Source organism: Monomorium pharaonis, chromosome 1, assembly GCF_013373865.1.
Source record: "Monomorium pharaonis isolate MP-MQ-018 chromosome 1, ASM1337386v2, whole genome shotgun sequence".
Classification (NCBI taxonomy): Eukaryota; Metazoa; Arthropoda; class Insecta; order Hymenoptera; family Formicidae; genus Monomorium; species Monomorium pharaonis.
The window spans coordinates 19458308-19473889 of NC_050467.1; the positions used below are offsets into that span (position 1 = coordinate 19458308).

Below are 15582 nucleotides of genomic sequence, written 5' to 3' on the forward strand. Positions count from 1 at the left end.
CTAGTGGTGCACCTCTACTCGGATATTTTCAAGATTCCTCAACAATACCGTATCTACCGCAAATATTTTCTCGTAGCTATGTGATCCGATTCGCATCTTCTTCGTACCGCCGCGCCGTCGTAGAATCACGAATACGCGTTGATCGCCTTTCGCGAATAAATTCCACGATCCTAGTACGTGCACTATTACATTCATATCAGGAATGCGTTTCACAGTCGATCACAGATGTTCCTGCGCCGATACGAACAAAATTTTGTTAAAAGTATATTAACTTTAGCTCATAATAAATTTAGAAAAACTTTTATTTTTCAAATATTTTATAAATTTTAATAAAATTACAAAATTGTATATTTTTTAAGATCTGTTATTCCGATAAAAATAGACTTTCTACTCCTGTCTCGTGAGCTTGCATGTAATTAACGTAGAAATAGAACATAATAGAATTAAATGAAATAATTGCCTGGCGTTTAATTTTAGCATAGTCTATCTAATTTTCATTAGAACGTTATCACTGCACAGGATTTCTCGGAGGCGTCGGTTTCCGATCTCCAATCCTAAACTCGTGTTCTTCCGAGATATCTAAACGTCCTTCTGAAACATCGCGGTAGTCTCCACGAACGTAAACACGTCAACAAGGAAGTCCGAGTATGGCCGCGGGCGAAACGAATGAGGATAACAAATGGTTATTTCGCGCGGAACTAACGACTTTTCTTTTTGTCACGTGGCCGCTCCTAACCGAGGATCGACAAAAAAAAAGGAGAATAGAGCGTTTTACGAGGCTGGATTTGGCGACACTTTTATGGATATCTTCTGCAGTAAGATTTTTTCAGATTGCTGCTTTTATGAAGAGAGATGTATGGGGCCAGCAAGTGCTTTACGGCCGACAGTGACGAATTGACCGAGTGTTGTGCACAACACGTTTCCCTCCTTTAGAAGAAAAATTCTGCTATCAAACGAACATTTCTATACGATCTATTTTTATAGACGGTCACGGGATATCTCACTTGCCAACGTTAGCGCGCGGTACTTCGACAAAATGTAAAAGGTGATCGTTGTCGACGCAGATGGATATGATGGAAATACGACGCTCTTTTTTTTTAACGAGTCTTGTTTTTTTGCTTACGATAAAATATGAAACATTTTTAATTGCGTGCGACAGGAATTGCAGCAATGTAGTACGAATATCGTATGCCCGTTTGATGTATCGCGACATCGATTTCAGTCGTAAAATGCGACCGTGCAAAAGTACATATTGAGACGTAAATAATAAAGATACATCGTGCCTCGTTTTCGAAACAAGTATTGCACAAGAGATATCATTTTTCTGCGGAGAATTGCTACATGCATAATATGCTTTCTGAAATTACACAAATATGAAAGTTTTTTTTTGCGATAATAAATACAAATCAATAATTGCAAATTTTTTTTAATATTGAGAGAAAAGATAGATATTTTAAAAGGTTTTGACAAAAAATAACACAAGTATGTGTGTGTGTATTGACACATTTTTAAGACACTTCAATTTCGAAATAATTTTACTGCAAATTCTTAATTTAGAAATTTAGACATTACATTTAGATATTTAAAATAAATTTTAAAGTTTTAATTATTTATATAAAAAAATTACAAAACAATTGAAACAGTTTAAATAAACCTAATCAATATTATTTCAAGAAAATGACAATCAAATTTACGATAAGTATGCTCATTATTTTGTTTTAATAAAAGCATTGATATAAATTAATATATTTTATGCATCATTAACCGTACATCATTAAGCAATTAACAGTATTATAATTTATATACGTTTTACTGTATGATAAGTAAATTATTTAATAAAATAAAATTATTAAAATAATTTTATTTTATTAAATGATTCATTTGTCATACAGATATTCCTCGTAATTTAATGAGAAATAAAAGGACTATTAAAAATAAATTATTAATTTAGTATTTAATTTCCAACCTGATTAACTTGTATAATAAAGCGACAAAGAGTGGAAGTTTGATATATGAGCGCTAACGTAAAATCGATCGAGCATGATCATATCACCCAAACTGTAATATATTCTGATTCAGCGCGGTAGCTCTAAGAAGAGGAAAAAGATATATCCCCTAGAAATCCATAGACGACAATATATCCCAGCTATAGAAAAGCCACTGTGAGCGATAATAAAAAAGACTTACCGTACGGTTTCGTCTTCCACCATTAGAGCTAACGATCGTCGTGAGTCGTTACTAGTCGTTACATTAGTACACCAAACGATCGAATCGTGATGGCATGCAATCCGCGGGGTACATCTCGCGTGTAGCCAGCCATTATGGTCGTAGTTCTATAGGTTCAATCGCTTACGCACGTGACAGACGCGATAGAGATGGTCGAAACATCGAAGGTGGTGGAAGGAGGTTACCGAATTTCATGAAGAAAAAAAAAAAAGAATTAATTTCAACATCTAAATGCATCCGGCGCCGGCGCGACTAAATCGTCGGTACTCAACGGGTTCCGGTTCCGTCGTTACGAGTGGAGCGGTAGTTTCTGACATAATAAAACCATTCCCGACTTAATCTCCCGGTTGGTGCGGAGCACACTCTGTACCCTACTGTCGTGCCTGTGCATTCCGCCTTGCCGCTACTATCGGCCAAGTAACTGCGAGCAAGAGCGGTGCCTCGAAGCCGACGAAGTTCTTAGAGAGGAGTACCGCGGCCGTCTTTCTGGTACCGGCGCCGCGACGATACGAATCGGTCCCGCCGAGGAACTTACCTACGCGACTTATCAGTGTACGCTACTCTTATCGGTTCCGTGTCGCTCAACTATAACGAACTTGAGCCGCGGACTCTCCGTGAGAAACGGCGGGCTGTGTTCCTCCTGCAATTTCTTCGTTCCGTTACGTCTACGTTGCATTATAACTCGTCACTTCGTCGCAGGTGCGGACGCGCCGTTCTTTGCGTCGGAATTGTACGCGGAATTGGACGGAATAGTTTGTGCCAACAGTAGAATAAAATGGGCGAAGGATAACAGTAAAATTTTTGCTATTTTACTAAAAAATAATATTGTAGGAATACATATAAAAACATTTGTTTTAAGGGAATCGGTATTAAATTATTTTTAAAAAGAAGGTATAGCGTAAGGATTAAAAAGTCTGATGAAGATAAGCAATAAAAAAATATAATTGAAAATACATTGTATCTTTCTTTTTTTTTTTTAACATATGCAGGCGCGATATTGGAAAGTTCGCGAAGTAAGACGCGCGAATAACTTTGAACATATCTCCGTTAGTACATAAAGCGGGAAAAGCTGACATCGTCAGGAAGTTAGAATATTCTACTTTGTCACGGCGCTTGAATATTACGTAGACTCCATGTAAGACCAACATTGTTTTTGCAAATGATATACCGTACCCAAAATGAGAAGGACTTGAGAAAGTTTAAATATATCCCACAGAAGAAATGTATAACGCGCAGTTGGAATGAAACTTTTGAGTTCATTTTGCAACAGTTCCATCGTATGCTTCCGCAGACAGTTCAGCACACTGAAGCTTCTAAATATTCGCATTTTCTACAATCTACAAAATCGCATGCGCGATATAAAAAAGCCCGGGTTTAAAAGCAAACGTGGAAAATCAATATTAAATCATAATCATAACGGATAGCAACAAGTACTATATTTTTGTATCATGTGCTACTTACAAATAATCGGTTTAACCTATATTTACGTTAACGAAATCTTGTGATTTAAACGTTATCCTTGCTTATTTTGTGTATTCTTGAAATTTACGATTGTGGTGAACAGTATAGGTGTATAATCTTGTTCGATTCATTAAAATTTACCAAGCCGTTATTGTACGCAATCGTGTCATTTTAACGCAGCCATTTGCAATTATTAACGTAAATTACTGCGTTACACTAAAAAATATATGAGCGTTTAAACTAAAGATACATCGAAAAAATTAAGATACTAATTGAAACCGACGTACTTTCTATATTAGTCAAATGTAATTCTTTCTAGGCCTGAGCTGAATAAAAGACACGTCATTTATTATAATTTTAAAAAATTTTATGGAGGGAGATATTGAAATAAATTAATAAGTGGAAAAAAAATCTTCATTTTAATCACTCACAAAAATAAAATATATTTTATAAGTATTATTTCATAAGTACGTTGTTTCTAAAAAATCTACTAATTTTTGAAAAATCAATATAAATGTTTATTATTTTCTATATAATTAAGTTAAATGATATTATTTTATGACTTTTATGTAATAATATACTATAAAATAATATATACTTAACTAACTTTGTAGTGAATTTTTATGAAAACGGCTTTCACACTTCGCTACAAGTTTTTGTTGTAGTAAGCAGACGTGTTGCTAATTTCCCAGCCTCTCTTTAACTACTTCCCCATCTTTTAAATACATATTCAGAAAGTAAAGCGCGTTTTTAAGTGATAAATGCAAAAGTGGATCTTGTTTATATTATTGATCTTATTCGATTCAAATACTTGATTAGATGAAATAGAAATGTCCGTGTTTGAAAAGAAATTTTGCCTTTATTCTGCATGTTATTTTAATGAAATAACGGTATGCTTGCTCATGTAATTGCAGGAAACGAAGTTGCACGCCTTTATTCGCCGATAGCGAGCACGTGTGCGTAAAGTATATGACGTATCGATCGTGCGAAAGCTGCTCATAGAAAATGCAAAAGCGCGTGTGTTGTATTGGTCTATATATGTGAATATGTACATATAGTACGCGAGACCGTTTCCATTCCATTCGCCTTTCTATCCAAGCGTGAAAACGAGAAAGCTGGCAAGTCAACATTATTTATCGATTGCACACCTAGTAAATTAAATCGAAGGCTCGAGCGCAACAACCAAGCAAGCTCAGTTTTCCCGATAAACAAGTTAGTTGCTATTTGTTCTGAATGAATAGTTGTCCACTGAATGCAAAAAGCTTGAATCCTAACAATAATTGAACAAATGCAATGAAAAGGCAAAATATGAACAGTTTTGATATTGTGCGTAATCATTCGTAAAAGTAATGACTGATTCTTCTAATAAGCAAAAAGCATAGTAAATGTAGCAATCGAAGTATCTCTATTATTATTTTATCACTTTGATAAAGCAAAATTAAATAGAATATTCTATAAAATTTTTAATACAAATATTATATTCTCTTTTTTGCATCGAATAAGCTATTATATAAAAAGAATTGTTAAGGGCATAAAGGAACACAACCAACCGCATTTTAGCTTTAATATATGCAAAACGAATAGCGGGAATGAAGCCTAAAGCAGTGCGAATAATAGGCACGAATACGTGAATAGAGTGGGCTCTAACGTCGGAATTGTGTCTGTCGAATCATTACTGAAAAGGACGAGAAAAATCCTTTCAAAAGTGTGAATGAAAGAAAGGAATTCCAGAACTAAACCGAGGTAGGCTTTCCTCCGGGCTTTTTAATTATATCAAAATCTATAATATCGACGAAGATGATCTTGCGCTCGTTACCTTCTCATTTTTCAAGCCTTGTTATTGATTGTGCATGATTCGCAGCATTAACAGGCAATTTGATCTTACAATCGAACGGGTTATCTAATTCTTCGATAATCAATACGTCGTTAATCGTCGATGTGATTTATAATAAAGCTTGTAAATAGGTAATGAATACCGAAATGCATCGCGCCCAATTCAAAATGCGGCAAACAATACCGTGCTCGAACTATTGGTGAATTCAACTATACTTTTTGTTTTTAAAAGCGTCTTTGCCAACCACATATATTTGTTATTTGGAGAATAAATTGTATTGTACAAACATGTTACGCGGTAATCCCTATATTTTTGTCGCATGTCAAACAATTATACATTTAACGTTCTATTGTAAGATGCAGGACTATTAAAATCTAATAATATAATTTCTGATTTATGTTTTATAAATTGTTATTACATACCTACTATAAATATCAAATTACTTTAAAAATAGTAATATTTTCAAATTGAATGTAATTATATTTGTCACTTTACTTTTAGAAATAAATTATTCTAGGAAAATCATTACTACTATTTTTACGAATGTTAAACATTAAAATTTTCTTTGCCTGTATTTTTACTGTTACTGTTCCTTTAGATTCTGTATTTCATCGAAATAAAAATGTACGGTTTAATAAAAGTTACATCTGCGTGGAGTATGCAGATACCACCTTGGGTAAATGTAAGGTTTTGTTACGAAAAAGAAATCATTTTGTAAATCATGTAAATGTAATCTTTTAAAAATAAAAAAAATATGCGCTCTAAAATCATACGTGATGGAAAAATAATTAAAAGTACGAAATATTATATTGTATTTCTTAAAATCTTTTTCTCGTACTAATAAAATGTAATATATAATACTACTTTTTCTCCTACTTTCAAAAATCGTTATTACTAATTATTTATTAATAATACAATATAATATTATACAATTAAACAAATATGTTACAATAAATAATTATTAATTATATCCTTGAATGAAATGCGGCAATAAAGTTGTTATATAATTAACAATATAATTAACAATATAATAAATGACAAGCGAATAATCAGTTTATTCAGTTAATTATTAGACATATGTTATAAAGTCAATCCTTTTAGCTTATCTCGATAAGCTGCTTAGCACATTAATTTTCAATATTTACTCACACATTTGCACGTAGGATCAATACATTAATTATCATCTGACCAGACAGGTGATACTAACTAGTGCTGATTTTCGATTCTAAACAAAATTTGCAACAAAAAGAAACGTTCGTTATCTGCACATATATTCTGTTAATTCTTTTATTTTAACGCACATGGGATGCAAATAGATTCTTTTTATTTTAATTATGACGCGAGTCGGTAGATGTCGAAAATCGAAAGCGGCTTTTCTTCGCACATTAAAGATTTACAATTAATTATTCACAGTTCGAAAGGCCGAGCTTATTACGGAAGAGCCTGATCCGTATGAATTCGCGGGGATCTATTCGGCTCCGGCGTACTGTAACGCATCATCGATTCATCGTAAACGCGAACGGAATTGACGCGTGCGATCGATCAACGTCGAGTTCGCGGACCAACGGCTCCGTTCGTTTACGTGGTACAAATAAAATTCCCGGAAACGTAGCGGGATGCGCACCGTACACTTGATTGTTGGAAATATTGCGGGCAAGAGCAAATAAAACTCGAAACGTACGAGTTTCAAATGCAGTCTGTAATTTCGTAGAGAGAGCATAACAATGTAAAATGAAAATGCCGATGAGTATTTGGAAAGGCACGAACAAATTTAGAGATTAATTGCAGTTTCACATAGACATAAAATAAAATAAAATTTGATCTTATACTTTATTTTATACAATGCTTAGTGTTTGGTATGTACTTTTTAAATAGCTTTTTCAATATATATATTTTAAATTGTTTCTTAATATGTATTATTTCTTCATTTTCGATGCTCATTGCATCGGCAAAAATGGTACTTTTCTACATCCGGCACTTTCGCAAATTTCTTTTATCCCCGGATTCTAGCTCCTAAAGAATGGTAATCTAGTTAACGTATATGTGCATAAAATAATAACCAAGTTTTATCTTATCTCTTTATATAACTCGGTAGACTGATAATTAGATAACTTTATAATTTGCGTGTATAAAAGCGTGAATTCGAAGAATACTGATTTCATGTTATTTTTATTTTCTCTTTTTTCAGAACTTGTCTTTTCACCAGCGTGTTTGTAGACGTTGTGAATGCAATCTGTAATGCATCGTGTACCAGGAATTTATTACACGTCGCAGTCACACATTGCTTTGCAAATACGTACAGACGACTCGTGAGTCGCGAACGGACTTTCGAGTGCGTTATTAGACGCGCTCAGACGTCTGCAATCGTGCAGATTCTCAACGATTTCGATGATGAAGAAGCAGTGCTCAAAACTGTTAGTCGGCTATCATCAAGGCGAACCCTCGAGAATTCGCGATCGAAAGGGATGAAAAGTACGTTACAATATTTGATTATTAACACCGCCTCTCTTTCTTTCCTTAAGACATGTCTTATTAAATTTACTAATAAGTAAATTTTAATTAAATTTTAATTAAAAACTTTAATTAAAAGCAGCCTTTAAATAATTTACAATGTTTTATTAACATAAAAAATAGACGGTATTTTTAAGAGATATTGTCGATCCACGATTTTGTTATAAAACTTCTTTATTGTTGAAATTTTACTTGTACTTAAATTATATAAAATATATAATATAATAAAATTTTATTTAAAAGAAGATTATTTTTTCATAAACATAAAAAAATAACTTTTAAAAGAATTATTTAATACACTGACATATAGTGTGTGTATAAAAAATTTTATATTAAACAAGTATAAGATTGTTTTCAAAATTTATTTGTATAAATTATAACATATAAATTATATATTTATGTATAATAAGATTTTTCATTTAAAAAAAGATTATTTTCAGAACCGTACAAAATACGTGTGCCTCAAGCGGGACACGGGTGTCTCGTCTTGGGATTCGGCACCGTAAACACGTGGGAAAGTAAGCGACCAACCGATGATGATGGAGCACAAACAGACGATACTGTTGGCACCCTCACTGAGCAACAGCAGTTGTTGGCGAAATGGCACACCCGATGCCACTTGGACAGGTCCAGGTCCTGGAGAACTTATAAGAGCTACTCTAATACTGCTACTCAGTATTGGTATCCTATGCGCCAATCTGCTGGTGATATGTGTTATCAATAGCAGACAATACAGCAAATATATACACGCTCAAGTAAGTAGATATGTAATATGCAATTTGACAAATTTATATAGCTTTTCAAGAAAAACAAATAAACGACTTTAGTTGTCTGGTGACAAAATTTGTCTTGTTAAAAATATGGATTTTTTAGATTTTGTTTTTATCGTGCAATAATAATAATTGCAAAATCTGTAAAAATCTCATTAATTCTGCATAAAGAATATACGTTAAAAAAAAGAGCACACTACAAATTTTCCTGGAAATTTTGCTTGTTATTTGAAAGAACAAATTGGAATACTAAATGAGATGTAAAGCTAACAAGAAAAATGTCAAGATATATAGAACGTGAGATTAAAATTATATTTGTTTTGTATCTTATGAAAGGATTATGCTAGGTAAAATATCAAATACAAAGGTCTCAGTGGGTGCTACAATTCATAGTTTGTGATGGAAGGATCCGCGGTATTTTCTCCATTTCTCTCTTCTTCCTATGTAAATCAGTCTAAAGTAATTAGCTACACGAAATACGGGACAGTCATATCTCTGGAGTCTAAATGTAGCATCAAATTTCATAGGAAATGACATGATGTCCACAAAAACTTGCATATTATGTGTGAATATTTTTTCTGTTTTTCAATTAATTAAAGTTTTCTGATAAAACTGAAAACATCTTTGTAAAAACATAGTATATATGTTCCTTAGTATTTATCGATTTTTACTGCATGAATATGTAAATATTTTCTAAGAGTCAAATATAAATTGGATAGTTCTATAGCTACATTAAATAAAGCATATCTTTATCCCCCGATGTTACGAAGCAGTGTCATTGGTTTAAACGCTTTTCATGAAATTGTTATTCTAAACATTTATCTCGCTTTATTATCGGGAGTTATAATCTTTTACGCCCGTAGATATTGCCGTTAATAAAGTTTAACTTTTCTGTATTGCTCTTTCTGGTTCCTTCTTAGTTTTTCTTCTTCATCTAGCAACTTCGCGCTTTTGGATGTAATTTATGCATATATAAAAGTTACATAGCCTACTAAATATGTATGTAAAAGTTCAAATTTCCAGATAATTGTTAGGGAGAGTAGAAAGTAATATTACAAAGATTGAAGGTTGAATTTACCAGCTTGTTAGAACATTGTCAGAACATTATTAACTTTAATAGTTAAAAAATCATATTTTTTTGTTTTAGTCTAGATAAACTTTTTATTATTGCTCATACAAATTTTCGCAAACAATACTCAGAGGAATAAATTTAATTTGAAGCTAATCGAGAAAATCAGTCAAATCAATTAATCTTAACTAATGACACGGAAATAGTCTACTATAATTAATCAAAGAAAGTTTTCGTTAAGGCAATCAATATTTTCCCTCATTACATGCTTCATGACGGAGCTAATGTTACGCACATTACACAACAATTCAACCGTTCAGTAACGACGTCCATTGACACTGACCAAGACATGATCAACAGGTTCTCCTCAATTTTCTTCCAGCCCAGATATTTGCTGACGAGCTTAGCGAGTAACGATCTAGCGATTGGACTTTTAGTGACGCCATTCGGTTTCTTACCAGCTGTTTACGGGTGCTGGCCGTATGGCGAAGTTGTCTGTCAAATTCAGGTAACTTTTACAATATATTTCTATTTTTCTATTAAGTTTTACGTTAATCCACGTGAATCTTTATATTTGTCATGTGCAAGTTATATCGCTTTGCTGAAGTAATCGACTGTTTGTTATCCTACTTTAATTAATGTCGTAAACATACGTTCCTAACTTGATATGATAGTATATCCATAGTTTTTTTTTTATATTGCGCTACAATTAATGAAATGCTGGCTTGAATATAACGTTTACGGGGATTATAACACTTACTGCTTATAGCGTTTCGTTAAAGAACCGTTCAATAACCTCGACAGCTTTTCTTTGCCAGAAATCGAGGAATTTATAGGAAATCTTGAAATGGTGTTCGCGATGCTTGGCAGGAAATTATTATCGTTTGAAACTCGTGGCTGCGCTTCCGGCAGCCGGTACTTCTTCCGCCATTTCCTCTGCCAGGCGGCTGCGACGTTATCGGAGTTCCTGGCGATAATCTTTACGCATTGCGCCCTTTCCCTCCAATCCCTTCCTCGTACTCTACGCCATCTTCTGAGGTAGCAGTCTGATTTGTGACGATATATTTCTTCATTTTGCACGTGCTAAACTCGGGAATGCCGTTTCGTTAGCAGATCTCGAATTTCGTGGTATTTGCTTATCTAGTCGTAGTACGGGAAATTGCCGTAATACATTGCGCGAAATTAGTAAACACAAGTTATACATACGTAAACTAAATACAACTTTATGTACAATTTATAACAAGCATTTGCGTGTCACTTTTAATGTATATTAGAAAATTTATTTGTCTCTAATAATAAATAAGAATGCGATATGTTGTGTTATATATATATATAAATTCGTTGTTTTTCTATTTTATGATCTATTTTTATCGACAGGGATAGGAAATGGAAACGAAAAAAAAACTAATAAAAGCTTGTTTAATTGAACATCGCATTCAATTATATTTAATTATATATATATATGTATACATATGTATGTATGTATTACTCTTTTGCGTATTTTTTCTGTGATTATTTAATATAATAACGACACTGCTAATTAACTTCATGATATATCGACAACGTAGAACGTATTTTTTTCGAGCCGGATTCGTGCGAGATATCATATAATTGAATGCGATGTTCAATTAAACAAGCTTTTATTAGTTTTTTTTCGTTTCCATTTCCTATCCCTGTCGATAAAAATAGATCATAAAATAGAAAAACGAATTTTTAATATTGATTCAGATATTAAGACGTATTATTATTTCATATATGCATTTAAATAATATAAAAATAAAGAATTGAGCAATGCCATCTTTATCTGAATATCATATTTAAGTTATAGTCACATCCATAACAACAAATCATCTTTGCTGCATTGCCCCGATAAGATTCGAACTACGCAGAGATATATGTCGCGTTATGTCAGAATACCTTTCTGATATCTAAGATGTTGATGTCTTCCGATGTTTCGGCTTTGCATCTTTAGAGACGCGCATAATGTTGTGTCACAACACTGTTCGTAACCATCAAGATTCTCACGTTGTCACTTTCGTCAAAATATCGAGACTATATATAAATTTAGTGTAACTAAGATAAAATTCAATTAACTTGAACGAAAAAAGAACGAATCTTCTTCCATCTTTAATTGCTATTTAATTAAATGACTTACAATCCTTTCTTTGAAGAAAACTCAACAATTTTTGAGAATTGCATATGCGTATTATACAATAACAAAATGTACAGTTGCAATTATATATTACATTAAAACAAATGTAATAAAATTAGTTTGAATATCTAAGATATATTTTTTATCAAAATTGTTACAGAGTGATTTACTGAAAGATTTCCGAAATAAGAAAAGTGTATTCTTTTAGAAGTAGCAGAAAAGATTCATTCATTCATTTATAACGTGTACATTAATAACTAGTGTTTTTAAAACACTTCTTGAGAAATCCTGTTTTAGAAAGAGCATCATACAAAAAATAAGATAGGATGATAAGTAACAAAAAAAAAAGATAATGCGATAGCAAGTAGAGACTGTAAGCAAAGAGAATTAATAAACGCGGAGAGAGCAAGTTCCTATGTAGTTGGAAATAGATTGCAAATTTGGTGGAAACGTGATACAATTAGTACGACCAACTTGAGAGGAGGTAGGTGACAGAGAATTAATAAACAGACGCGGAATGCAGATATCTGGTAATTAGAAAAACATATATATATTTACAAAATTGAAGGAAAACAAAATATTATGAAATATTAAATATATACGTTCTATATAAATTTTTATTATCTTTGTAAATACTTTTTTAATGAAATTAAATTTTTTCATATATATTTTGAATCATTATTAACGTGCATTATCGTGATGCAAGAAAGAAAATGTACGACAATTTTTTAAACCAGAGTTTTAACAAGTTTTTTTTTCAATTCTTTATATCAGATAAAATATAACTATGATAGCGGACTTTGACAGTGGATATTTCGAAAGATTATGCGATGTATGTGCGATTGAAATGTGTAACAGCTGCGTAGAAATTCAGACAAGACACTCGATGCTGCGGATGATACTATAAAACTTTACGAGAACCATTTATTCTCGAAACAGAAAATCAGATATCTCTACACCTGCGGAATTTCATAAAACCATAAGGATAATATTCTTACATACGAGTACTTTCATCTTGGAAACATATTTGCATGTATTGTATTTTTTACATCCAGTCTGCACCTTATCCGTACATTTCTCAAGTGGATATAAGAATGAGAGAGGGTTAACATCTTTAGTTCAAGTAGAAATCTTGTTTTATGCTCTTGTTGCATCTCTTGCATATGATACAACATTCCATGTATATTATTACTCATATGTATACCATGTCTCAAATTGTATACGCCACTTTCTTTCGTATTTTATATGTGCATTCTTAAAATTTCTTGAGATTTTCTGAAAATTTTTCCTTCTTCTCCTATTTTCTTCTAAAAGAGGTTTTGTATTGTCGTAAATGTACAATGAATGTAGAGTCGTGCCATCTCATTAATAATTAACAACTCCTGATGGAAGCACGAAAGTAGTAGCCGATTCGACACAGGTATAGTAAACACCGTTAACACAAAGAGAAACTCATACGAGTCTATTAAACGCTGTAGGGCGTGATAGTGTGCCAGACTCCCACAAGCGAAAGAGAGTGTGCAAACAAGCAGAGTCCCAGACGAACGTAAAACTTTACGTGATCAGCGAATAAAAGTAGCGTGTTCGCAGTTCCGAATTCCGTATTCTTTTCGTCGCTGGCGCAACGGTGGCGGCAGTTGTGTAATATTGAATTGAACTTGCGGCCAGCTAATAGCTTATGCATTACAATAATCCACCGGTATTAGCGTTTAATATTCTATTGTTTAATATTCTATGCGTTAACGACCGATCAGTTACATTCTGCCAATTTTAAACATTCAAAATAATATCCGTATTTATTCGTGACAGTAATGAACAATATCCGAATTATTACGTTGCCATCATTTGCCCCTCGATTGCATTTTCTGCACATAATTCCTGTCGATATTCTTGATAGACAAGGAGGAATATAAAAAGATAATGCGATGTTTTATATCATAATTTGCTAAAAAAAATTGTAAAAATGTAACTCTTTAAGAATTGATTTTGCCATAAAATAATTTATTTTGAATTTTTTGAATTTATGAAACTTCTTCCTACATTGAATTGTTAGTATTTCTATAAATCTTTCTAAACTCTGAGATATGTAGTTTAACGTTGCATGTGCAAATATTGAGTATCACCATAGAGAAATATAATGAGAACAGGTCGGTTACAGCGCGTTGACAATTGCTCCGTCGGGAAAGAGTGTGAGAACGACACGGAGATGTGCGCGTCCCAGGTATTTCGGAATAGTAAATCGTACTCTAGCCACTCGATATTCATGGAATCTATTCTTAGCGGCAACAAATCTCTTGGGTCTAGGCGATAACCCCGGGCCATGATGGGTTTGTGTATTCAGATATCCGCTAGAAACCAAACCGTAAACTTCGATAAACTAGCATGTCGCTTGTTCTTGCTCGGTGATGCGCGGGGATGGAATCACTAAGGACAATCACTGTTGTTACAATGTTACAACGATTCTGCCGTCTGTAATGCATTTAAAGCACCACAATACTGTTAAGCTCCTTAGACAATACACTCTAAACTCGGAATCAGTAAAATTTTGATCCTTATTACTACATCAATCAGTGATATATTCACTGATTGTTCGCTGTCTAATACACCGAACACAGTTGTAAATGTAGCATTGCAAATCAGCGAATAATACACTGATTCCAATTTAGAGAGTTTACAGTATTTTTTGACAATTTCTCAACGCAATTAAAACGAAGTTGAAACTCTCTGAATTAAAAAGACTTTCCATAGTATATTAGTAAAAATCAGTCACTTTATTTTAAAAATTTCGCTAACAAAAAAAAGTCTACGTTTCTCTAAAGTATTATAACTAAATATTTTTTCCGTCATACAATATTATCCCTGGAATAAACGGTGGAATTTTATTTGCAAGTTTGTTCGCTAATTATATTTGACGCAAAGAGAACATCAAACCGTCTATTGGTAAATTTCCCAATGCTCGCTACCTGTATTTAACTGCATAATGTCATTACTTATCAGAAACGAACTACAACGTCGCCGAGGTACTAACGCCGTTCATCCCGCGACACCGTTTCCTTCTTTCTCTTTTTTACGGCGTAAATCGACCTGAAAAAGGTCTTGCGCCGTCGCGGCAGTAATGCAATTGCGAATTTAATATTCCACAATTCCAAGTATACGATCCAGCCACGTATTGCCGTCTCATGCCGATGCCCGTTTTATTTATTAACGACGAGTGAAGAATTATATCGCGTCAAGAGACGCAATCGCGCAATTTCTACGGGAGATGCGGCGCTTTTAGTGCGCGTGACGTGTCGCTGACGTGCTTCAGATTCTCAATAGCGTACGTGCACAGAGATCCCATGAAAATGGAACTAAAGCGTTGCTATTGGCACCTGAAAGGCATCGAGTAAAAGTCAACAACTCTGCTTGATTGTTAACTTTATTTTCCCGTCGTTGTTTACGCCAGCATTGTGCACAAATTTGGACGACAAATTTCTCGCGCGCTCGCCGAAGCTCCATATATTTCGGCAAAAAGCGAACGTTCTCCGCTAAAAGGATGACCCGTTGTATAACGCGCTAC

General features: G+C 33.4%; 2 protein-coding genes across 6 annotated transcripts in view; one reads left to right on the top strand and one right to left on the bottom strand.

Annotated features, from left to right (window-relative positions):
- LOC105833559 (prominin-1-A) overlaps window positions 1–15582 on the bottom strand; it is a 90291-nt gene that overhangs the window by 41369 nt on the left and 33340 nt on the right. The window lies entirely within an intron of this gene.
- Window positions 7857–15582, top strand: part of LOC105833560 (trace amine-associated receptor 9) — a 39037-nt gene continuing 31311 nt past the window's right edge. For 2 of the 3 annotated variants that reach the window (XM_028192033.2, XM_028192034.2), the window contains exons 1-3: window positions 7857–7993; window positions 8473–8787; window positions 10254–10379. In XM_028192033.2, coding sequence (XP_028047834.1) covers window positions 8566–8787; window positions 10254–10379 — 348 coding nt within the window. In that variant the 5' untranslated portion in view covers window positions 7857–7993; window positions 8473–8565. Of the gene's footprint in view, window positions 7994–8461; window positions 8788–10253; window positions 10380–15582 lie in introns of all 3 variants that reach the window. The other variant, XM_012675390.3, reaches the window with a different exon arrangement.